Genomic DNA, 23,520 nt, shown 5'->3' on the forward strand with positions numbered 1-23,520 from the left:
TTTGTTACCGTGACTTTCCTTGTAAGCATGACGCCGTGCTGCTCCTGGCGCTCTAAAATGCGTGACCGCGTTCGCATCAACTCCCACGCAGCCGCGTTGCTGAAGCACGACGGGGCCTAAAACTCACCGGTTGACTACATCTCAAGAAAGAAACCAAAAAAAAAAGAGGAAGAGGTAAAAAGGGTAAAAAGGGTATTGTTGGTGAGGCTTGAGCGTCTTCGTTGAGTGCCCGTCGTAAGCATGCGGGAAAGTCAAGCCACAACCATCTCTAAACGTAAGTGCGTCTCGTCCACGACACCTTCCCTTCTCAGCCGCGCGCATATCAACTACAAAACAAAGGAGAAGACAAAATTTTGCCTCAACAACGCAAAAGGAAAACAAGAGAGAACAAAAGACAGAAAACAAAGGAGCAAAAGAGAAGGAAACAAACATGAGGGAGTATTATGGTACATCAACACCGCGAGCGACTTCGCTTCCTCTACACGTTCTCTTTGTCGTCGTTTTCCCTCCTTATTCGCCCGTCAAGCTGCGAAGGACAACAACGCGCCGACAACAACAACAGCAGGAAAGAAAGAAAAAGCAGCGAAGTCCACAAGCCCGCCTCAGCTGTGCACGTTGTCCTCTTCAAATGCCAGGAAGCTCAATGTCCTCGTCCGAGTCGCTCACCTTTTGCTTCTTTGACTTTCCACCACCACCACCGCTGCCGTTCTTCTGTTTGCTAACGGCAATGTCGTCATCCGATAGCCCCGCGGTGAGATCTTTATCCGCAGCGGCGTTCCCCCCGCGACCACCCGCGCGGCGGCCCGCCACAGGGCCCTCACTCGTGCCGTTTGCACCACCTCCAGCACTGCCGCGGTGGTTGTGGTGGTTGGCGCCAGCATCCGACGAGTCGCTGTCATCGTCGCCACTCTCGCCGGCGAGACTGCTGCTGCCGCTGTGAATCTGCTGCCGCTCCGCCTTCTTCATCGTCTTGAACCACTCGTTCGCCTCCTCCGTCAGATTGGCATCCTTGCAGATCTGCACGAGGTACTTCAAGCACTCCACGTTATTGGGGTACTTGCGGTGCACCTGCTCGTAGAGCCGCTTCGCCAGCACGTAGTCGCCGCGGCGGCGGTGGCAGGAGGCGACCATCAACTCCCACTTCACCTCCTGCGGCTGGATGTGCGAGGCGCGCTCGAAGAACTGCACGGCCTTGTCGTACACCTCGTTCTTCACAAAGTAGGCACCCAGCCACGAGATGACGTCCATGTTCACCTGGTAGTAGCGGTACGCCTCGAGGTAGTAGTGGAAAGCCTGCACGTCGTCCCCGTCGCGGGCGTAGAGGGAGCCGACGCGGGCGAGCGCGTTCGGGTCGGTTGGCACACGCCCAATCAACCGGTTAAACCACTCCAGGGCCGACGGGTCGCTGACGAGGTCGTTCAGGTCTGCGATTTGGTACAGCACCTCGCTGCTATCCACGAGGGCCTGGACCCGCTTGAACATGCGCACCGACTCCTCGTAGAGGCCGAGCTTCTTGGCGGTCAGGCCGAGGTTGTAGATGGCCTCGACGTTGTCCGCCTCCACCGCGAGGGCCTTGTTGTAGAACTCCTTCGCCTTCTCAAAGTCCTTCTTGACAAAGGAGAAGTTTCCCTTGTTCACCAGCGCCTTGGCGTTGTACTGATTCTCCTCCAGGCTCATGTCGCTGTACTGCTCGCCGTTGTCGTAGTCGCCCTCGAGGAAGTAGAGGTACGCCAGATTCGTCGCCGCACGCGCGCGCAGGCTCTTGTCCTTCTTTTCAAAGAGCTTGAGCCCGTTGATCGCCTCCTGGTAGCGCTTGTGCTTCAGGAAGTTCAGGTTCTTGCACATCTCGAGTTCGCTGGCGACGTGCGAGCTGGGGTCGCGCATCTCGTAGTTGCGGAGCTGGCCGATGATGTAGTCGAAGCCGACGCACCAGTCCTTGTTCAGCACCGGTGCGATGAGTCGCGCCGCCGTGATGATGTACTTCAGGTAGCGCGCGCGGCGTTCCTTGCGCATGCTGCTGAGGCCGTCGTCCACCAGCACGTCCTTCCGCTTCTCCTCCTCCTCGAAGTCCTGCTCGCCGTCAAGGCCGGCGAGGTGGCAGTTGAGGAGCCGCGTGAAAGCCCGCTTCATTCGCTCCGTCTCTCCCAGCGCGTAGTAGCACAGAATTAAGTTGAAGGTGGACGTCACATCCGCGTTGCCCTCCATCACCGTCTCGTAGCTGTTGGCCGCGTCGCGGTACTGGCCCAGCTTCACGAAGGCATTCGCGATGTTGCGGCAGAGACGGTAGCGGAGGTCCTTGCCGGCCTCCGGCGCCTCGTCCAGCGCGGCGCGGTACATCTTAATAGCGAGGAGGTAGTTGTTCTGGGCGAGGTAGATGTTGCCCATGTTCACGCGCAGCCCGCCCGCCTGCGGAAACTGCACGTTGCGGATAATCAAGTTGTACGTGTTGAGGGCCTCGTTGTACAGCTGGTGATTCTGGTACTGCACCGCCAGGTTAAAGTGTACGGCGTAGGTGAGGTCAACGTTGATTTGCTCAGCAAACCCGCGCTGCTCCCGCTGCTTGCACAGCTGCCGCTCCAGCTTGCCAGCGTCCCTCGCCTTCTCGAGCGCGGCACCGTAGTCCTTCTGCATGGCCAGCATGGCGCTCTCCTCGATCAACTTGTTCACCTGCTTCTCCATCTCGGCGAACTCTTCCTCAGGGCTGTTCTCGCTCCGTTTCTTGAGCGGCGGGGCGGGGCCGACGGCCATGTTGGCGTTGCGAGCCTGACCAGTCGGATCGAAGATCGCCGCCGCGCCGGTCTTCGCCGTGCTGCTGAAGCCGACTGGGCGGTTCGATGTCATGGGTCGCGCCGCACCGGCAAGGGCGCCGCCCATCGTGCCGAGACGGCTGCCGGGTACGCCCCAGGCCGACCCCATGCCGTTCCGGCCCCACTGCGAGGGCGGGGCTTGCATGAGCGGGTTGCCACCGAGGGACTTGGTGGGCGAGCCCTCAAAAGGGTTCGCGGCGGTGGTCCACGGGTTGGCGCCGCTCTCCGGGGTCTGGAAGGCGGCATAGATGTCGTCGGCGTTGGCCGCCATCGTGCTCATCCCTGCGCACCCGCTTTCAAGAGACAAATGATAAACGAAAAAGGAAAACCTACAGTGGAAATAGCAGTTTCTACCCGTGAGTGTGTTTGTGTGAGAGCGTCTGAAACGGCGCCACCGTCAACCTTTACTATGTGTCGTTTTTTTTTTTAATTTCGCCTCCACAAGTACGTAAATACACTCAGCGTAAAAAACTTCGCTTGTCTCGCGATTTCTGTCGTCAAGATGTCGTGGCACTACAGGGACTCGTCGTGCGCGGTGATTTATGGGGTGCGCAGCCGTGGGTGGGAAGAAGAAACCAAAGTAAAAATAGTAATAACAGGAGCATGGAAGAGAGGCAAAAGTGTGGAAGAGGATGCAAAGAACGGTAAAGCTGACGCGTCACGTCCACAACAGATGTGCACGTCAGGGGAGAGGAAAGGGGTGTACACCTCGCATAAGAATTGAAGTTCAACCGACACGAGCAGCTTCGTCCTGTGTGTTGAGAGCACAACACGGCTGATGATAAAAAAGGATGTCACCGCCCTTCCCCAGAGTATGCGCAGAAGTAGCTACCTTTCTCTTCGTCTTTCATTCTTTCTCATCTTCGCATTAGACAATATGAATTTACGCACAGAAAGATAGGTAAAAGAAACTTGAAAATAACATACGGAGAGAGACTTCAAAGCATTACGCACATCGAGAGCAGCGCCTCTTCCTTTTTGTTCACGAGAGAGAAAAGAATGAATTCAGCGCCCTTGTTCCTCTTTCAGGTCGTATAAAACCCACCAAAAAAAAAACAGAATTCAAAATAAAGGCGCTTGAAGTGAAGAAGGTGGTAATTCATAGACACGAAATCACACAGCCAGGGGCCACAAAAGGAGCTTAAGTTATTTAGAAACAAGAGCACACACACACACACACACACGCCACACCTGTGAGGGTACGAAACGGACAGAGCAACAGCTGGTGACACAAACGACCAATATAGGCTGTCATTTTCGGTCAGCACATCGTTTTTTATTTGCCTTTCTTTTGCTAACACGGCGCGAAAAGAAAGGTTTGAAAAGGAAAAAGACGAGGCACAGCAAATGAGGGATCGCCAACAACTCAGCTGATAAGGCTTGAAGTAGCAACACTCCACAACACCATGAGCAAACACAAAGAGCACAAGAAGAACAAGACGCACCCTAAAAATATGCATGCACCTAAGCCCGACAAGCTCTCATGAAAACGGCCGGAATGCGCCTAAGGATTCTCCTCCAACTTTCCTCAATAGGCTTACTTCGGTGCTTACGAGGGAGTGAACGGTTTGAAGGACGGCGGCGGCGGAGGAAGCCGTGCTGGAGTTGGTGCTGCCGCGGGGGCTGGAGCAGGGGCCGCCGGTGCCATTGCGAGCTGAGTCGCATATTGCGGTTGCTGTGGTGTGGGCAGCGTCTGTGTGGAGGGCGCGGCGATGACGGAGTTTGTACCTGGACGTTGCGCAAATGGATTGCTTTGCGCTAATGCCGTGCGCAGCGACGGTGGTGCTTGTTGTTGCGGCGGTGGCGGCTGCGGTGGCTGAGGCGCAGAGGCCTGTGATTGCCAGGCAGGAGGAGGAGAGGATCGCATGGCTGACGGAGCGCCGCTTGCGATGTTCGAGCTTGTGGCGGTGGCAACGGCAGTGGGCAACGGCATGAGCGGTGCCGAACCATGAGTAGACCCGATCGGGTCACCTTGCGCGTGCAGGCTGGCGTTGCTGCTCCAGTTCACAGGGGCGGAAGTAGAACAATTGTATGACGCCTGCGTAAGAGGTGCAGTGGGCACAAAAGACGAGAAGTTGTCTGTAGTTTCAGGTAAGCTAGAGCCGTACGTGTTGAGGCTGCCCTGCGGAGGGGAGTAGGCACTATAAAGTTGCTGTTGCGGACAGTGCTGTGGTGGAGGTGGTGGTGGTGGGTACTCCTGGCTCTCCGAGTGGGACCGCGGCCGCAGCATATTCATGTTCGTTGCTGGGGGGGACGCCGACGCGTCGTAAGGAGGGGACGACGACCCCTGTGCCCCCCACGGCGGCAGCGAGGGGGCGGCGTAGGAGGCGTGCACCGACGAGTTGGAAGGCGACGCGGAGCCGCGCGACACCGCCGTCGGCGCTCGAGCCGGCTGCGGCGCGGCCGCAGAAGGATATAGGGGATGTGCAGCCGCGGCGGGCGGGTACGGTGCGGTGGCGTAGCCAGAGGGCCTCGCTGGCAGCCCCGTCGCTGCGGTTGGTGGCGATGACTGAGCGGCTTGCGTGGGCGGTCGAAAGTCCTGGGGTGGGGACAGGGAAGCGGGCGGATAGGGGGAGCTGCGGATTGGTGCGGACGCCGCGGTGCCCGAGTACGCGGAGCTCGCCACGTAGTGATTTGCCTGTTGCGGCGCCGTTTGCTGAGAATGAGAGGGGGCGCCGGGGTACGGCGGCTGCGGGGCAGGAGCGGCGTTGCCGAAGTAGTCGGGTAACGCATACTGCGGACCGCGCCCGACGTGTGCGCCGCCGCCGCCAAACAAGCCGCCCGGCACCGACTTCGCACCCGGTGGAGGTGGCGGGGCGCCGACGTTCATCGACGCTGGCGGTCGCTGCATCCCAGCCGGCGGCGGAGGCGGAGGTGGAGGCGGGGCCAGGATCGTCCGCTGCCCTGTCCGCTCCTTCTCGGCCTCCTCCAGCTGCTCGTAGTACTCCCGCTGCACACTCTGCGGGGCATCCGCCGAGACGGTCCACCGGCCGAGGTTGGCGTCGAAGTAGTACCAGTTCTTCGTCACGGGTAGCCCGTTCTCATCCAGCTCCGGGCCGTCGCCCGTGCCGCCGTTGCCGCCGCCGCCCTGGGCACCACCAGCGCCAAACCCAAAGGGGTCGTTGCGGCTGCCTCCACTACCGCCGCTGCGCACGTTGGTGTTCCAAAAACGTGTCGCCTTCTCATTCGCCTGCCGCCACACGCGGCCCAGCTTCGCCTCCCACTGGCTCGCCGCGTCGGTGAAGGTGTGGTCTGCGTCCTCGCTCTGGCCGTTTGCCGCCGTGCCGGCAATCGCGTCGACGCTGGAGCTGCGGTTGTCCGTGGAGGCGAACCCGGCGAGCTCCGTAGTGGGGAGGCTGTCGGTGTGGCCGCCGCCGTCGCCGTCTGCGCTGCGAGCGCCAATGTCGAGCCCCAGTTTGGACTGGAGCCACCCAACAGCGCGAACGGACATGTCAAAGACGATCCCCTCAGTGTCCTCCTTTTTCGTAATCTTTTTCTTTACCTCTTGTCGTACGATCAACTGCTGGGCAGAAATTGATGTCTACACAAACCGTTCTCGACGCGGTGCCGCTGAGCGAACAAGAAGCGCAAACCAACGTGTATGCAAACGTTTGATACATAAAATGAGATGCTGAACACGCCGGCACAGTACCCAATTCATGTAGAAGAGTTGTCGAATACGCGGCCAGGAAAAATGGGAAACACGTGGATATAAAAGGAAAGAGAAGGAAAGAGAAGGAGCGAGAGGAGAACGAAGTCAACAACATTTCGTATCCGCGGCATTAACGGTGTTGGGTGGGGGCGGCGACGCATCACCTACTTCCCCAAGAACGAAAAAGGAAGATTATTTTTCAAAGCGTCAATGAAACGCTACCGCAGAAAGAAAGAAAAACTCCACTTTGTACGCACGCAGTTACCGCGAAGCCGAAACGAGCCAGCAGAGATGCAACTTACCGTCTTCTCTGGCGCTTCTCTCCGCATGGAGGAGAGAGCGAAACCCTTTCGGTGTGTTTGCGTGAGAAAAAGAAAAAAAAACAAAAGGAAAAAATGTTAAGCGGCAAAAAGATGTTCGTACGACTCCCTCACCTCTGCCAAGAGCTGTCGCACCCGCTCTCCAGCCATCGCCCGTTCGTCCTCCGCTGCTACCATCCCTGGTGCCACGCTCCCAATGCAATGCACACAAAACGTCAGAAAGCACGTCATGCTCGCATAGGACCAATTGGTGCCGCCGTGCAGCATCGCGTCGACGTAGTCCCTCCACACCACCACATCCTTGGTGTCGCAGATGACCGTAAGGTCGTCCACGGAGAGGCTGCGGACGAGCCGCTGCGCATCGCGGAGAAAGGTCTGGGTCATACACTCGATGTTGAAGGTGTTACACCAATTGTGGTTGAGGGCCATCGTCAGCGGTCCCACCAGACTCGAGGTGGAGGACGCGCCCTGCGGACTGCCCGTCTCCTCATCGGACGCGGCAGGGTTGGTGTACCAAGAGGCAGGAAAGGTTTCACCGGAAATGTTGTGGACTTGGTGGTAGAAGCGGGCCGGCACAAAGACGAGATCGCCGGGGTGCTGCACCACACTCTCCGTGGCGAACCCCGTCAAGACACGGATGTCGGGTGGGGTGGGGAAAGACGGCAGGAGATGCGCATGCAGATAGGCGTTGCCCGACATGGTCGGGAAGAACCACAACTTGTCGCCGCACACGTTGAAGGACCAGGAGTAGGTGCCGAAGACGTCGCAGTGCAACGGCGTCCAGCTGCCCACTGGGCCGATGTAGGCAAAGCGATAGTCACTCCTGTTACTGCCAAAGCCCACAGGTCGCGGGGTGCTCGTGCAAGCACTCGTTAGGCCGTTACCACCACATTGCATTGCTGCTGCTGCTGCTGCTGGTAATGAAAATTCTTCCTCCGACCCTGCAAGTGGACTCGCTGACGACTGCGTCATGTAGCGACAGAAAGGGTCCATCCAGTCTGCTCCCAGGAAGTCCGGCACACGGTACAGCGCGTTGCCGTGCGCGCCTTTCTCTCTCTGCCTAGCAAAGCCAGATGTCACTGCAAGCGAGCCCCCAAACAATTCGCCCTCTGTGTTGGCGGCTGCGTTCTCCAGCGCCTCCTGAAGATGCCAGTCTTTGAGGTAATACACGCGCGACTTCGAGGTGCCGACACCCCTGTGCGCACCCGTCTGGTCCCACGATTCCAACACATTCCTCAAGGGAACTTCTCTACAGCCCTCGTCATCGTCTCCGTCAATCTCCGTAGCTGCCGCTGCCTCACCTCTACCGCTCCTGTACGTCGGTCCACACGGGCTAGTTTCTCCTTCATCACGGATCGCCTCTGCGCAACCGTCTTTTGCAGCCGTATCGTTGAGTTCTGCGGTGCAGGGCGATGGGTATACCGGCACTAGCGTCTCTGGTCCTATTGTGTCGAGCAGTACCTGGGGACTCAGTCGATGAATCAGCTCGGTCAGATCGAAGTAGGTCGTGCCACCGTTTTGACAGGCATTCCTAATGATGGCCGGACGGTTCGGCTCGAGGCAGTTGCAACGGAACTCCTCGTAGGTGAGGCTTGCGCCGTCAAGCTCCAGCATGACGATCACTGCTGTCACTCGCTGCGTGTACTGGCCCTGTTGAGGAACAGAAGGGCCTGAAATCTACGAGTGTGTTTACGAGCGTGTTTGTTTGTTTTGATGGCTTTCGCAGGTAAGTGAGCGGTACAGCACATTATCATTATTATTATTGTTTTTGTTCCAATTTGGCTCCTGGAGTTTTTTTTTTTTACGAGCAGGAAGGAAGAGAACGAAACGACAGCGGTTCAAATGGGCGTGCAGGGATGAAAATGCGAAGGAAGGGAAGGTACGCGAAGATGCGTACAGGGTGCTACACGCAATGAGCCCAAGCACGAAGCAATCACCGATACGCACAGGGGTGCTCTTGCTCTCACTGTTGTGCCGCTCAACACATATAAAAAAAAACTTGAATGTCACACGCCTCCTCTCTTCTTGTTCTTCTTAAACACATTGCCACAATACGATAGGCAGACGAAATACCTTTGTCAACATCACCCTGAGAGCTGAAGCGCGTCACCTTCTCTGCGGTCTCGCATAACGCTCTCCTCGGCTCTCGTCCAACCCACCTCCTCCGCTGCGTGCTTCTGTTATCCGCTTACAACGATGTCTGCAGGTACATGAGGTTTTGGGAAAGCGCAGAGTACCCGATAACGGCGTCGAGGTGCGCCAGCATGTACTCCGAATAGAGGCAGGCGTGCAGCACATTGCTGTTCGCTTCCATCGCATCACGCAGCGCGGCAGTGACGACGCCGGCGCCAAGCTGGTTTCGTGGCGGAGTCCCACCCGCGGCATCGCGCGGCACAGAAGACACGCGTTCGCCGTCGCCCGCCACCCCGTCGTCGTTCATGAATGCATCCCAATGCTGCAGCAGCGCATCATACAAATGGAGAAGTGAACTGCTCGTCGTGGCGGAAGAAGCTGTTGCGGTACCGGCAGCGGCCGCCGTCTTCTTGGGCGTGGGCGCCTGGGCCCCACCTACCCCATTTGCGTGTATCTTGTGCTGCAGAACATCGCGCAGTTGGCACAGCGCCGCCTTCAGCGGTCCATCCACCGGGTCCAGCAGGGTGTAAAGGACGCGCGGATCCGGCAACACGCAGAGCGACACCACAAGATCGGCGATTAAGGAGCTCACCGTGAAGGGCGTTGCGTCCAGGTGCTGCACCATCTCGCAGAGAGCCACCGTAAGCGGCGAGCGCTGCACTCCCGCGTGGCGCCAACAGTTGCTCGACGGCCCTGACGTGCGCTGGTGTGAGGAGGGTGTTGGGGTGACGATTCCTTTGCCTTCACCCGCACCAGTGGCGGCAGCCGGAGAGCTGGTGCTCTTCGGGTTGAGCTGGGTCATCGCACTCATCACCTCCTGACGTGCTCGCAAGGCATCGAGAGGCATGTTGCCCTCCGTCCGCAGCAGCCGTGTCAGCACTTCCTCCCCCACCTGTTCCGCCTGCAAACCCAGGACAGAGCTGTTCGCGGTCGTCTCGTGCAACTCCTTCACAAAGTACTCGTGCACCTTCAGGTGCGGTGGTGCCCGGCCCGTCGACCACAGCCCGAGGTTTGCCACGCGGCCGTCGCCTGCGGCTACAGAAGCGGAGGTAGCGCCGGACGAGGTGTCCTGCCGCTGCCTCCGCAGCACGTCCGCAAGGGAACTCGTGTCCATCAAGAACACTTCGCGCAAAAACACGTCCGGCACGTTCTCGGCGAGGGCTTGGATGAGCACCAGCGTCGCCTTCGCGGTCGACCACCGCGTCGTGGCGTAGCCCAGCATCGCGCTGCTCTCCCGCTCATCAGCGGACATGTACGGGTTGCTAGAGAGGTGAGGGAGGATGTAGTACGAAAAAAAGGACGTCGTGGGGTGCACCTGCAGGCTCGCCGCAGCCGCCTCCTCTTGCTGTCCAAGCGTGGTGGCACTCGGACTGGCCTTGCCCGGGCCGCCCTCGTCCGTCACGACGCTGTCGTAGTGATCGGCCTGCGGAATGATGCGGCCCGACGACTTACGGATCGACGTCGCGAGCAATGCGTTGGCCAATCCCCTTGTCAGCGCCGGTGCGTTGCCCTTCAGCTCACGCAGCACCTGCGCCGCCACCAGGCACGCCGCGGCGTACACGTGCGTGTCGGACGACTGCAGCAGCGGGATCAGAGTCTGAAAGTAGAATTCCCTGTCAATCAACGTGGCGAGCCGCAGGTCCGCGGCGACGCCGGGCGACATAGTCAGCAACGTCGCCCAGAAGCGCAGCACATCGCGGAGGAACAGCACCTGCGTCAAGCTATCGTCGTTGTCCGGAATCTTGCACAGCGTCAAGAGCGTGGTGCGCGCTGCCATGAGGGTGCGCGACGCCACCCGGTCCTCCTTGCCCACCAGCGCCTGTATCCACGGGTCGGGGCACTTGGCCAGCGAGACGACGGCGCTCAGGGCGTAGCGGCACGTGTCGCGGCGGTGCGTCCACCCAGGGGCACTGCAGTCGTGCGTGAGGTAGGGCAGCAGGGCGTCCAGCAGCACAAACAAACTGCGCTCCCCCTGCGCGCCGTCCTCGACCACGAAGAAGTTCGCCAGCGCCGGTACGCGCTCCATCTTCTCCGCCAGGCTGCTCAGGAAGATGACGAACTGGGTGCGCCCGGCGTCTTGAAGGAAGGTTCCGTCCTGATCGTCGTCTCCGCCGGTCCAGGGGTAGATCAGCGACGACGACATGGACGCGCTGCCGTGCTTCAGTGGCGTGGTGGATGGATTGAGCATCCTGCTGACTTGGCGGAGCATGTCGAGCAGCGGCACGATCAACAGCTGCGGGTTCAGCTGGAGCAAGGAGAGCACCGGATCGCCGACGGGATAGGCGGCTCGGTCAGTCGGCAAGTCCGCCTCCTGCAGCAGCCGCACGAGGAACTCGAGCATGATGGAGCGGACGCCGGGTGGCTCGTCCTGCTTTGCGTACTGGCACAGCGTGAGAAGGAAGATGCTGCCGATGGGCGATGGCTCATCGAATGGCTTGCCAGTTGTCTTGCTGGCGTGTGTACCGGCATCTGCTTGTGCAACCGGTAGTGGAGTAGGTCCGTCATTCCCGCTACGGTTGTTCGCGCTCCCACTCTCGTCGCCTCTCATACTGCTTTCAACAGAAGACGGCGGCCCGTCGTGGTGTGCGTCCGCAAATAGGAAGCGATAACATGGCGGAAGAGACGCCAGCGCGCCGTCGAAAAAACAGCCGCTGGCAGGCGACGGCGCCGAAGCGGTGGCAGCTGCGGGCACCAGCGCACCACTCAGGGGCGCGTGCGGCCCATTACCGGGTGAAGACATACCTTTCGCTGTCTCGCCTTCTCGTGTCCTTGGTGGGTTTAGCGCGGGCGCTTCGAGTTCAGAGTGGAAGGAGTCGTCAACACTAGGCAGGTGGGTGTGCAGCAGCTGTGCCGAGGTGAACTGCTTGCGGTCCGTGAGTAACACGTCGATAATGGTGTTGAGACTGTCCTCGACGATGCCGAGCTCGCGGACAAGGACGGCGCGCTCCTCAACGGAGTTTGCACAGTGCACACGCTGGAAGTAGTCGCACAGTAGCAGCCACTGGTCTTGAATGACGGACACCATCGACGGCGGTTGCGCGGGGAGGTGCTTGGAGACCGCGGAGAGGGATGGAGTAGGGGCTGCTGGTGGGCTCGGCGTGAGAGGGGCGTTGGCGTCGGCATGTTGCTGTAGGGGAAGAAGTGGGGGCTGTGCTTCCGCTTGTGGCTGTAGCTGCTGTTCTGGCTGAGGTTCTGCTTGTGATTGTGCTTCCGCTTGTGGATGTGGCTCTGTTCGTGGCTGCAGCTGCTGTTCGGGCTGCAGCTGAGGTTGCGGCACGGACTCCGACTCGAGTTGCGGCTGCGGTTCGGGCTCCATCTCAGGCTCCGGTCCGGGCTCCGGTTCGGGCTCACCAAGCAGCATCCGCTGGAAACGCGCGTGCATGTCGTTGTCCATGTTTTGCGTCTGCGAGTCTTTTTCTTCGCAGTGACACGACTAGAAGGGGGAAAAGAAAAAAATACACCGAGTGTGCAAGAGAAAAAAGCCTGTACGAAGCGCAACGGTGCAGTCAAGTATAGTTATACGGAAAGAAATGTCGATGTCTTTCTTTTTTGATGAGCGTAGAGCTGCGTAGATTAAACTGGCATAGAATTACGTGCAGTCCACGAAGCGGGCGGAGAACTAGAACAATAGCACGACTGCTCTGCGTTATTGTCTAAGATGAATGTGTACTTGGGCTTCCCCCACCGCCGCCGAGCTGAGGACAGAAGTTGTAGAGGAAGAAAAGTAACACAACACGAAAACCACGAGGGTTTTTTCTGGATTTGCCCAGAGTTTTGGAATAAACAGTTGCGAGCCTGTTGAAATTCTGGTAGATGAGAATCAAAAGCCGCAAAACAAGAGAAGAAGCTTCCTGTTTTCCCTTTGTCGAGCGATGCAGGCTGTTTTGGCAAACGTTTGCGAGGCTGAGCGAAAAGGCGAAATGTGTGAAGAAGAAGAAGAGGAAGAGGTTGTGCAAAACGACAATGACCGACGTAACATACATATATATATATATATATATATATATATATATATCAACTAGCGCACCACCCACGGCATGCGCTTCTCCAGTTATTAGTGCTGAAAGTACACATCGATGTGTCGGTCCAAGCAGGCAGCCCGCGTAGTCCCTCAGCGGCGCGCGTGCGTGTATTGTGTGTATTTCGCGCGCACACGTTGTTTGGAAACGCGCCACTGGCAGCCTACGCAATCGAAATCCCCGTTTTCTTTTCGCAAAACAACCCATTGTATGATGCTGATGTCACCCTTATGGCACGAATCTCCGGAGTACTCCCGCCTTGTTTTCCCCCTGATTCTTGCTTCGTGCGCTCTTTACTGTTGTTGTTGACACTGTTTGTTAAATTCAGCAATAGGAATTACTGTTGGTGCTTGTCCACCTTTATTTAGCCGATTCGAAGGCCTTCACAGAAGAAAACCTCAACTGCAGAACCTCTTTTTTGTTTAGCGCGGTGCAGCAGCACAAAACGGCACTGCAGCTACTGACTATCGCAGCAACACTCAGAAAGAAGAAAGAATATCAAGAACGCCTCGAGACACATTTCGCAAGGGACAGGGAGAAAGAAAATCATCAACGTAAGCGAGTGGTGTATGTGCCCTCAGTTATCTTGTGCGGCTTCTTCGTCGTCATCCTCTGTATCCGAGTCGTCGTCCATGCCGTAGAAAAACTGCTGGTGATGCTTAATGTTGCCGCGATTCGGGTTGACCAGCTCATCCACTTCTTCTTCACCGTCTTCCCCATCGTCGCTCTGCTGCGTTCCACGGTGCACCTGTGGGCCTGTCAAGACAGATGTGGTGGTGTGGGTGGTAGAGCCATACTGCGGCATGCGTTGCACCGCCACCCGTTGATCCTCCGCCTTCTTTTGCGCCGCGCTAACTCGCTCCCGCCACGCACCGTGCGCAGGGTCCTTCAAGAAGTTCTCGAGCTGCTCCGGCGAGGGTTTGAAAGTGACAGTACCGTCAGACACCACGACGATGTCCTTGATGCTGAGCCAGATAACTTTGTGGAACTTGCGGGGCAGGAAAACGAGCTGCTCCTTCTCGAGCAGCGCCCCCGCCTGTTCCTCTGGGGCGGGGCTTGCCGAAGCGGTGTTGTCGCCACCAGACGCCGGCGCCACGGCGGTCTGATTCTCAGCCTCGGCGTCCGCTTCGCTCAACTTGGGCACGTTTTCGGGATGCGCAAAGAGCAGGAGAACGCGCACGTGTTGTCCATGGGGCGACTCCAAGCACACCGCCAGCGTCTCACCCTCCTTGGGGCCCACCCACCCAGACACATCAAGATACTGCCGGGTAAGGTGCTTTGCCCGATGCTTACGGCCTGCGCCACTCATCTGCTGCCACTATCTGTCTGTGTGTGAAGTCAGAGCGCGCCGACACAAGAAAGACGACGACAAGCAACGGAAAAAAAAAATCGTGCGCGTTGTTTTGGTTGTGCGCAGGATGTTTGCGATGTGAGAGAACAGCGTCTCATGAGGGCGACAAAGTGGCAAAAACAGAGAAAAAAAAAGGAGGGGTGAAAAACACAGATACGAGCGGTAGATCAACGCAGTACAGCAATTGTACGCGATGGAAAGATAAAACGATTTTTGTTTCCGAAATGCTGACCCAGCGAATGAATACAACGGCGAGGACTTCACCGCGCACGCAACGCAGCAACAACAAATAAAACCTTCTCCCTCTGGACTTCTTTAGATATATTTATTTGGATCTTTTTATTCGTCGATTTCACTTTGGGGGATGCTGAGAACCGTCATAGGACGGCGAGAAGAACAGTTTGAGTAGGTGAAATAACGAGAAGAGAGAACAGCGTTGCGGTTTATGACAAGGGCACAGATCCAGGCAGAAGAAGGACCGCAGCGCAAGCGAGAGAAGAAGAAAAGCAAAGGTGCACTTCCCATTCACCCAACTCGCGGCACCGGAGCGGGGGAATTCCATAAGCAAAACGAAGACGAAAAGAGGGTCCGAAAGACCGGGAAAACAACAGATTTATCGCTGTAAGTAATGCTTTCCTCCGCGCGTCAAATTAATAAACAGTTTCTTTAACACGGCGTCCAATCGTACGCGAGTTTCGAAGCAAAGAAGAAAAAGAGTGATGTCTTCTCTTCGATTATTTAAAAAAGCGCAATTATTTAGGGAGGCAGACAATGCCCATCGCTCAGGAAACGAAATAACAATAGAAAACCTGTTTGTGCGGACTGCTGCCATTGTCTCGTCTTCTTTCTCTCTCCGTGGTTCAACGTCACTACGGCCAGTCGCGGTAGGGCGGTGGATAGGCAGTTTCACTGTTGGAAAAGCGCTCGCCTGAGTTTTCGTCGTCGTACTCGCCAACGACGGAGGCGAGCAGCGTCATGTCGTCCGGCTTCCCGCCCTCAAAGAGCGCGCCCTGCTCAATACACTTCGACGCGTACGGGGAGTCGCAGTGCACGTCGTTGGCCACCACCGCAGCGTCTCGCATGACCGCATCCGAGCCGACCTTCAGCGCCGCCATGATATCGTCCACCAGCAACGCTCGCAGGTTTCCACTGCGTGAGTGGCGGCGCAGCATCGCCTCCGCCTTCCCTGGTTCATCGCCCGGCAGCTGAACGTAGCCGTGCTGGCGGTACACTTGCTCCAGCGGCGGCCACAGAGCGGCGGCGATTTGCGCGGGGTAGAGATTGTCGAAGACGCCGTCGCTGCCCATCACGATGACGTCGCCCTTTTCGACTGGCACAAGACGTCGCACACCGTCTTTCGGGGTGTCGGCGCTGCCCGTGCCAAGCTGAAAGGGATAGTCCAAGGAGTGGCTCTGCTCCACCGTCGTGTACACCACCTTGCCGCCGCGTATGATCATCACGGTGCAGTCCCCAACGTAGGCGATGTCGAGCAGGTAATTCTCTGCGTCATCGGTGCGACGGAAGTGTGAAAAGGCGGTTTGGAGATCGGCCGTGGTCGGCACCTCGACGACGGAGGACGTGAGCCCAGTGCCGCTCTCCCCGCCGTCCTCTTCTTGCACACCGTCTCCGCTTTTAGGGGGCAGCGCCGCAGCCGTCGCCACCGCTATGTTGTCTGGAAGCCGCAGCGACGGCCCTTCGAGCAGCACTACCTCATACTGGTCCTTTGTCTGGATTTCTACCCGCGGCTCTTGCAAGGTGGCAACGAGTGCGGTGCAGGTGCCGAAGACGTCGCCGTGCTTGCAGCTCTCAGAGGAGCCTTCGAGAAGCCGAAACGAGCTGGCTGGGGTGTCTCCAAGGAGCTCATCTTCGATGTACTCGTACATGGTGCGGGCGAGGGCAGCGCTGTACAGCCCTGCCGTGACACCGGTGTTTTCCTTCCACCAGCTTACACCATCGAGCACTGCTTGGACGTTGTGCAGCGAAAGAAAGGCATCCTCGCCGCCAAGTTCGGCCTTCTTTGGCTCCGGAACGGTGCTCACATTGCGGTAATAGAACGAAAGTTTTCTCCCTAGTCGCCAGCCGTGCTTGCGAAGCATGGTTCAGTTTTTCTTCTCTTCTTCCGCCGCTTTAATGATTATTTCTTCGCGCTTTACAGGTTTTCGCTCTGGAAAAAAAAAATAGGGCTTTTCTTTTGTATTGTTTTACGCTCACGTCGACCTTACTCGCTGTTTACTGTTACGTGGTCAGCCGATGAGACGGTGAAAGCAGAAAAAAAAAGAGAACGGAGTTATCGCCGTAAAGTGTGTGGCTGTTTTCGGCTCTATTAGGAACGCTTCGTAGGTGTGACGGAAAGGCAGGATTACACGTACATGCAAGACGCTGGTGAGTCTGGGGTCTCAGCACGCTCCGATTGTGAAACCGGGAAACCTGAAAAACAGAACGCTCTTGTGGTGCGACACACACCACAAGAAAAGTTTATTATATATATATGAGAATACGTAAGTACATATATCTCGAGATTAATGGCCAGTACAAGTGAAAAAGAAAAACACGAAGAGAGTTCAAAAGGTTCTTCTTCCGCTTCTTTGCTGGCGCCTCTTGCTTAACCGAAGAGAACGCCGAAAAATGGTGGATGTGTACTGTGAGTGCACCAGATACATCTGCTGCGAGAAAGCGCACGGGTTTGTCACAGCAGGCAAGGAGAAGAAAAAGAAAGAAGGAGAGGGAAAGTGAGCAACGGGAGCACAGATGGAAAGGTGTTCTACACAATACGATGTCCACCAACAAAAGCACGTCAATAGAGCCGTGAAAAAAAAAGAGGTTTTTTTCCCAACAGCTCCGGTCGCTTCTTTGGTTAGACATTTGATGCATCCGTTTTGAAAGGACGAGCAAAGGATCACTTTATTGTTGTCCCGTGAAGACATTCCGCCCCGACCCCCCTCCCCCTTATGCCGCCGCTGAAAAGCGTACGCCGGTGCACCTCGACAGCTTCAACGGGGGTTGCAAGGCACGGGGGAAACAAAACGAAAAGCGAAAGCTGCCTCACTGACCGTGGCAGACGTTCGCCCCAACAGACAAAACACAAGAGGGAGAGCTTTGCTACGCAACGCCATTATTGTTGATGTTGGTTTATTTTTCCCAACCTCACATTTCGTGGGCACGACAGACTCAAATGAGAATGGAGAGAACGAAAAAAATTGAAGCGCGATGAAACAGCATTACTGGACGAAAACAGAGAAAAAGGAAAGAAATCGAATACAGAAAAAAAAGGGTATCTATGGGTGGTTGTGCGTGAGGCTGCGCGGGAGGCAGCGCGGAGGGAGTGCGAAATGCAGCACGAGTAAGATATAAAAAACGAGGAGCGTGAGAGTCAATGAAGAACGCTCACGTCTCCACCGCACGGGCGCACACGCACACCCTCGCACGCACGCACCGCGCAACGACACGCAGTCAGCATCGGTGATGCGGCGGGAGGGGGGAGAAGAGAGAACTTCACTTCTTCGCGGCCTTCTTGTGGGCAGCCTTCTTCGCCGGCTTCTTCGCCACCTTCTTCGTGGACTTCTTCGCCACCTTCTTCACGGCCTTCTTCGCAGCCTTCTTCGCCGGCTTCTTGTGGCCAGCCTTCTTCGCCGCCTTCTTCGCCGGCGCCTTCCTCTTCGGCGCGGCCTTCTTCGCAGCGGCCTTCTTCGCGCCAGCGCGCTTCACGGCAGCCTTCTTCGGCGACGCGCGAGGCGACTTCTGCGGCGAGGTAGCGGCAGCAACGGCGGCGGGCACGGCAGCGGGCGCGGCAGCGGACATCTTCGAAAGGAGCGGGTTGGGTGGGAGAGAGGAGGGGGAGTGAGTACGAGAGAGAGAGCGGTGAGAGCGACTAGGGAAAGCTGTGCAGCGGCGGAATGGGGGCGGCGAAGGTGGAGTGAAAGGCGTCGGAGGCGAGTGCGAAAGGTGCAATGGGGAAGCAAGCAATCAAGAAAAAAAAAGTGCAAAAATAGAAGGGAAGACGGCGAGGCAGGTAATATGACGGAAAGGGTGCTTATTTGAAAGGAACGCAGTCACAATCATTACCGTACGTTTCTTTCATAGTCATGGCTCTCTAACGACGTCAAAACATCACGTGTAAGCAGAGGTGTGACTCTACCAGAAAACCTCCATAGTGCTAAAAGCCCGTCGTGGAGTAGAGGAAGCGATGGAGCAACGCAAACGGACAGCCGCACGGAGCCCGCTATCGTGACATCCATCCAGCGGCGTCGACGCACCAACGTGCGATGCTCGAGAGGGAGAGGGAGAGAACACAACGCGGAGCTGTTGTCAACACCTCCTACCCGTGAATCGTTCTGCTGTTTTTGTACTTCTCTGTGATACCGTTGTCGAGAGAAACACAAGTAGTAATAACACAAATAACGGGAAATAATAAGCGTGACATAGCTGTCGAAAATAGACGCCAAAAAAACAAACAAAATATATGTACATATATAAGAAGACGGCACGTACAAAAGCGGAAAATGGGAAAGAAGGTGAAACGAAAGGCACAGAAAGGGTCTCGAGACCACACACACAGACACAGACACAGAGAGAAAGATATTTGCCGTGGAACGGATAGAGCAAATGAACAACGCGGAGCACAGAGCTGAAGCAATAAGAACAAGACAAGGGGGAGAAAAAGAAAGGCACTTGTAAGCATACGCAAGAAGACGGAAAGCAAAACAGAGAAGAGAAACAGGTGCAGAAACCCAAACAAAAGCAGCACTGTTTCCAGTTGTAAAAACAAAGAGATTAAACAGAGAACAAACTAAAAGCAGGGGAAAAATACGCAGCCGTCGAAAGAAGAGCTACAAAGATTCCCTCGCCTTTGAGGATGCCGACGGCCTTGCTCATAGATCTTCCCTTCCGTTTTTGTTAGGCTCGTACGGACAGGCGCATGCTCTTCAGTCACGAAAAAAAAAAGGGAGTGAGCAAGTATCGTGAAAGAAAAGAAAAAAAGGATCGCCTTTCGCAGCAATGCGCCAACGAGGAGAGCAGACACTCATCGTGCGCCGCTAAATGAAAAAGGATGTACTCTGCCTGCTCGTCTCACACGATGCTTCCAGGCTTTTTCGAGTAAACACGAAAATAAAAACTAGAGAAGACACTTCCGAAGTCCTCCTCATGATTATTGCTCGGAAGCGGTGAAGAGGCTATCGAATTGTAAAAAAACCGTTCCCGTTTCCCTTTGCTGCACGACGGCAGATTGTCACACCCACCGCCGCGAATGCAGTGCTTTGTGAAAAGGCCGGAGGCGGCAACAACACGCAAGTCACGGAGTACGTGCAAAAACAAAAGAAGAGGAAGAAAAGGTCCTTCTTTTCGTCCTTGCGGTCGTCGAGGTTCGCAACGGCGCGCCGTTTCGTTTCAACAGATCTTCTTTTTACATCATTGTGCAGCCACCCTGACCCGAGCGACGTTGCGGCCGCTGGCCACTCTGAAACTGCGGGTGCACGGCGGGAGACGTGGAGCGCTGTCGAGACCCTAAAGGGCTAGCTCGCGTCGGTGTCATGCCATTCGGCTTGCGCGCTTTTTCTCTCTTCGGCAACACCGCGCTGGTGACAGGGGTAGTGCCGTCGCTCACGCGGGTGGGGGGCGTCGCCGTAACGGCAGGGGTGCCCGGGTCGGCCGCAGGAGCCGGAGAGGCGACCGGGCCGCCGCTCCGCGTGCGGTGTTGCCGGGACCCGTACGAAGCCTGCTGACTTGCCGATCGCGGCGGAGTGGTGAGCGGAGGCAGCAGCGTTGCGCTGCGCTGCGGCCGTTGCTGCGGTGACCGAGCCGGCGCCATGGTCGGCGAGGCACGCATCGCTACACCAGCGCGTCGCTGCTGCTGCTGCTGCTGCTGCTGCTGTTGGGCACGCTGAAGGTATTTGCGCTGCAGCCGGTGAGCGAAGGCCTCGTCTTGCGCAGCGATCTCGCGCAGGCGGGCCGCCTCGGCGGGGTCGACGGGGGCCGAGCTGCGCGGTGTCTGCAGATCGCCTACGCCGCGTAGCGTCTCGGCGCAGCACATCGGGCACGAGTTGCTCCGCTGTTTCCACTCCATCAAACAGGCTAGGTGGAAATGGTGCTGGCATTCGCCGCGGAACATCGGGTTGTCATCGCTGTACTCCTCCAAGCAAATGCAGCACACGTCAGGCTCCTCATCGAGCGCGGGCGGCGCACGAGGCGACGGGGCGAGCGTACTGCGCACCGGCGGTGGCGACGGCGCGGTGTAGATCGCCACCGGTGGCAACTCCGGCATCGGTGACGGCAGCGCCGACGTCTCCCGGGCGGGCATCGCCTCTGCACCGTCACGTTGTGACGGCGGTGACGCGCTCGTGCGCAGTGTCGGTGAAGTCGCCGCCGCTTTTGTATTCGCGGGGGACCTCTTTAACACTGGCGACGGCGTGCGCGGCACGACCTCCGGCGACACGGGCGGCTTCGTCGTCACCGCCGCCGTAGTGGGCGTAGTGGCCGCCGCACGCGTAGCCGTGGTGGGTGTTCGGCGCGGCGAGGGCGACGGCTGCGGCGTTCGCGATCTGTTTTCGGACTCCCTGTGTGCCTCTTGCTTCTCCGGCTGCACCACAATTCTCGCGCCCAGCAGCCCGGGAGAGCACCCTGAAGGGGCGGAGCTGCTCAGCTTCACCGTGCATGTGCGGTGGGTGGGCAGCAGCACCGGCGTCGTGGAGCATGGAGTAGCCGGGTAGCGTCCCACCTTTTCGTCGGTTGTGGTCGCGTTTCTAAGCGGACTGCCGGTCACGTCAGTCGCCTCGGCCCTGCCGCCGGACGATGGAGTAGACGGCTGCGAAGACACGTCGGCGGCCTCGGCCACGTTGGAGGGGTCCTCCAACACCATCTCGAACGGCTGCGCTTTTTCGTTCTTGCAGAGGCCGTGAGCGACGTATTGCTCCTCGGTGTTGCCGAAGACTTCGGTGGATGTGCAATTGCTCGGCATTTTCTTTTTGGGGGTTATTTTTGTATGTGTACGCCTCAAGGATAGCTTCACGGGCAACAAGAGCTAAAAAAGAAAAAATGAATGATGAATGATGTAGCTGAATTGATTGCGTGTTCGACCGGCGTGTACGCGAACTACTGCAGTCCAATCAGCAGTTCAGTTTCCGCCTTTGGTGTGGGGTGAAAACAAAAAACTTCCTATTTTTGATGTCAAAGCACTTGCACAGCGGCAGTAGAAATCAGAGAAATGGATATCAAGAGCTACGCCCGTTTACAAAGCAATCACTGTGTTGAGGTGAAAGCCTGCTGCGACGCCGCGTATTACTTCTTTCCGCTTATCGTTGCTGTTGATGGAGGCAATGCAACTGTGCAGCTTTGTGTACGTATATATATTGAGAGAGAGATGCTATTTAAAGAAGAAACCGCACTAAACCATAACAGAAACAATTACAAAAGAAGAGCAGGTAGGAAACAAATCTTTCTACAATTATTTTTGGTGTTCCGTGTTTTTTTAGCTTTGAAAACTCAACAACAAAAAAGCTCGTGCAAGTAGGGGAAAAAAAGGGGACGACAGAGTAATTAGAATTGGGAAAAACACTGAAAAAAGGCAGGCGTGGGTAGAGGTTCACACCTAATCCCCGAACGAAGTCGGGGGATGCTTCTGCCGCACCTGCTCAAAAAAAAAAAGGGGGCCTTGAAGAACGCAACGGTATTTCTTCGCTCTGCAGCGCAGAAAGAAAAAAAAAACTAAAAAGAAGAACAAAAAAGAGGGTGATGTTATTTTTAACGCAAAAGCAGCTGTTAAAGCCGACGTTGACGACAGAGAAGGAGCGAAAAGGAAGGGGGCGGCTTTGGAGCGTGATTTTAAAAGGGAAACGGAAGAATAACAAATTGAGGACTGTAAAAGAGGTTGCCAAAGGGGACCAGAATACCAGACAAACCAGAGTGGAAAGCGTCACGCACAAATTTAAACCCCCCCCCCCTTGCAAAGACAGTGACGACACGTCCACAGAAAAAAAAAGGAGAAACAGAAGCGAGTTTTTCACCTACAAAAAAAAGTCTGCAAAAGGAAAAGAAGAGGAAAAAAAACAGATGAATCGTAACTTAAAGGCAAGTATATATAGAGAGAGATAAACCCACAGAAAGAGAGGGAAGAGGGGAGGAAGTATCCGGGCACGTATAATTCCGGTGTATACCCTCCGCAATTCTTTCCGACCGTCTTCAATCAGTGAAGACGGCTACCTATATCTTCCTTTCTTTAGGCACAAATAGTGCCTTGGTTTATCTTTCGATTTTGATTCGGAACTCCTCTTCTTTTCCTATTGCAAGAGCTGATGCGGATCGTGCTTGTCTCTTTTCCAGACGGTAGCGTCTTGTCTTCTCTCGCCTGACCACACGACACAAACCCTCGTGGTTGGCGTCGGCTCGTTGACAGCTCCAAGCAGTGAAAAAAAGATGAGCTGAACGTGCAGATTCGTTTAATTCAAACAAAAGCAAGAAGACAAGCAGCGCTGACCAGATCCAGATACCGAGCGTAGTGTACACAAAATGTATCTCAAAACACAAAAGAATGGTGAGGGTGAGCCTTACCTTTCACACTAGAAAGCAAGAACAAACAAAAAGTCACAGAACGAGAGAGGAGTGAAGAGCACAGATGGATGAGAGAGGAGAGGTGTTGTGAGAACAACAACCATACAGCACATGGCAGAGGGCGAATAAAAGCACGTCATCGGGGGGAGGCGAGAAGAAAAAAAGAGGGGGAGGGGACCAGCCAAGAACGCTGCCCACACCAATGTAGAGTTAAGCAAACAGGAGACGGCGCCTGCGTGCGTGGTAAATGAACGCTTTCTGTTGTCAAAGGAACCCGCAGATCGTCATCAAGCGCCCGAGCCAGAAGTGACGCACGTACACGGCGACGTTGCACACTATCGATCACGCTTTATCTCCCTCTCCTTTATTTCTTCCCCGTCCCCATCTCGTTCATCGCGGAACGCTGCGTCAAACATTTCTGCTTTGGTGAAACACAAGAATTGTTGCGGATTAGAGAAGGAAAGAGACGAAACTAAAACACTGACACCAATAGTACAACACACACAAGAGAAATACATATATATATATGATGGGCGCACCTAACACCACCGACCCGCAGTGCTGCGTATAAGCACTACATCATCTCGCCAGATCGCCTTATACTGCTCCGATCGTTCACTTCACAGCACAACCTTCGCAATAAAGTCATTGCTGAGAAGAGCAACACACACACGCACTCACTCGGCCGCATCTCGCC

General features: G+C 56.3%; 8 protein-coding genes across 11 annotated transcripts; all 8 read right to left on the bottom strand.

Annotated features, from left to right (window-relative positions):
• Positions 1 to 624: 624 nt before the first annotated feature.
• ABB37_04333 (putative intraflagellar transport protein IFT88) lies at positions 625 to 3,087 on the bottom strand (the record flags this gene model as incomplete). The annotated part of the gene is made up of 1 exon (XM_015801975.1): positions 625 to 3,087. The coding sequence occupies one exon, from the start codon at positions 3,085 to 3,087 to the stop codon at positions 625 to 627; it is 2,463 nt and encodes an 820-aa protein (XP_015659376.1).
• Positions 3,088 to 4,356: 1,269 nt separating this feature from the next.
• On the bottom strand, positions 4,357 to 6,439 carry ABB37_04334 (hypothetical protein; the record flags this gene model as incomplete). The annotated part of the gene is made up of 1 exon (XM_015801976.1): positions 4,357 to 6,439. Exon 1 carries the CDS (start codon positions 6,256 to 6,258, stop codon positions 4,357 to 4,359), a length of 1,902 nt encoding a protein of 633 aa, XP_015659377.1. The 5' UTR covers positions 6,259 to 6,439.
• Positions 6,440 to 6,857: 418 nt separating this feature from the next.
• On the bottom strand, positions 6,858 to 8,565 carry ABB37_04335 (hypothetical protein; the record flags this gene model as incomplete). The annotated part of the gene is made up of 1 exon (XM_015801977.1): positions 6,858 to 8,565. Exon 1 carries the CDS (start codon positions 8,391 to 8,393, stop codon positions 6,858 to 6,860), a length of 1,536 nt encoding a protein of 511 aa, XP_015659378.1. The 5' UTR covers positions 8,394 to 8,565.
• Positions 8,566 to 8,967: 402 nt separating this feature from the next.
• Positions 8,968 to 12,816, bottom strand: ABB37_04336 (hypothetical protein; the record flags this gene model as incomplete). The annotated part of the gene is made up of 1 exon (XM_015801978.1): positions 8,968 to 12,816. The coding sequence occupies exon 1, from the start codon at positions 12,304 to 12,306 to the stop codon at positions 8,968 to 8,970; it is 3,339 nt and encodes a 1,112-aa protein (XP_015659379.1). The 5' UTR covers positions 12,307 to 12,816.
• A 692-nt stretch (positions 12,817 to 13,508) lies between these two features.
• On the bottom strand, positions 13,509 to 14,376 carry ABB37_04337 (hypothetical protein; the record flags this gene model as incomplete). 2 transcript variants are annotated; one of them, XM_015801980.1, is made up of 1 exon in its annotated part: positions 13,509 to 14,376. In XM_015801980.1, exon 1 carries the CDS (start codon positions 14,238 to 14,240, stop codon positions 13,509 to 13,511), a length of 732 nt encoding a protein of 243 aa, XP_015659381.1. In that variant the 5' UTR covers positions 14,241 to 14,376. The 2 variants fall into 2 exon arrangements, with proteins under 2 accessions (XP_015659381.1, XP_015659380.1); XM_015801979.1 differs by having other exon boundaries at positions 13,509 to 14,258.
• Positions 14,377 to 15,151: 775 nt separating this feature from the next.
• On the bottom strand, positions 15,152 to 16,946 carry ABB37_04338 (hypothetical protein; the record flags this gene model as incomplete). The annotated part of the gene is made up of 1 exon (XM_015801981.1): positions 15,152 to 16,946. Exon 1 carries the CDS (start codon positions 16,376 to 16,378, stop codon positions 15,152 to 15,154), a length of 1,227 nt encoding a protein of 408 aa, XP_015659382.1. The 5' UTR covers positions 16,379 to 16,946.
• An 828-nt stretch (positions 16,947 to 17,774) lies between these two features.
• On the bottom strand, positions 17,775 to 18,183 carry ABB37_04339 (hypothetical protein; the record flags this gene model as incomplete). Of its 3 annotated transcripts, none has more annotated exons than XM_015801984.1 (1): positions 17,775 to 18,183. In XM_015801984.1, the coding sequence occupies exon 1, from the start codon at positions 18,078 to 18,080 to the stop codon at positions 17,775 to 17,777; it is 306 nt and encodes a 101-aa protein (XP_015659385.1). In that variant the 5' UTR covers positions 18,081 to 18,183. The 3 variants fall into 3 exon arrangements, with proteins under 3 accessions (XP_015659385.1, XP_015659384.1, XP_015659383.1); XM_015801983.1 differs by having other exon boundaries at positions 17,775 to 18,161; XM_015801982.1 differs by having other exon boundaries at positions 17,775 to 18,151.
• A 1,500-nt stretch (positions 18,184 to 19,683) lies between these two features.
• ABB37_04340 (hypothetical protein) lies at positions 19,684 to 22,832 on the bottom strand (the record flags this gene model as incomplete). Its single annotated transcript, XM_015801985.1, has 1 exon — positions 19,684 to 22,832. Exon 1 carries the CDS (start codon positions 21,232 to 21,234, stop codon positions 19,684 to 19,686), a length of 1,551 nt encoding a protein of 516 aa, XP_015659386.1. The 5' UTR covers positions 21,235 to 22,832.
• Between the last annotated feature and the right edge of the window lie 688 nt (positions 22,833 to 23,520).

The sequence above is a fragment of the Leptomonas pyrrhocoris genome (genome assembly GCF_001293395.1).
Source record: "Leptomonas pyrrhocoris isolate H10 chromosome Unknown, whole genome shotgun sequence".
In the NCBI taxonomy this organism is placed as follows: Eukaryota; Euglenozoa; class Kinetoplastea; order Trypanosomatida; family Trypanosomatidae; genus Leptomonas; species Leptomonas pyrrhocoris.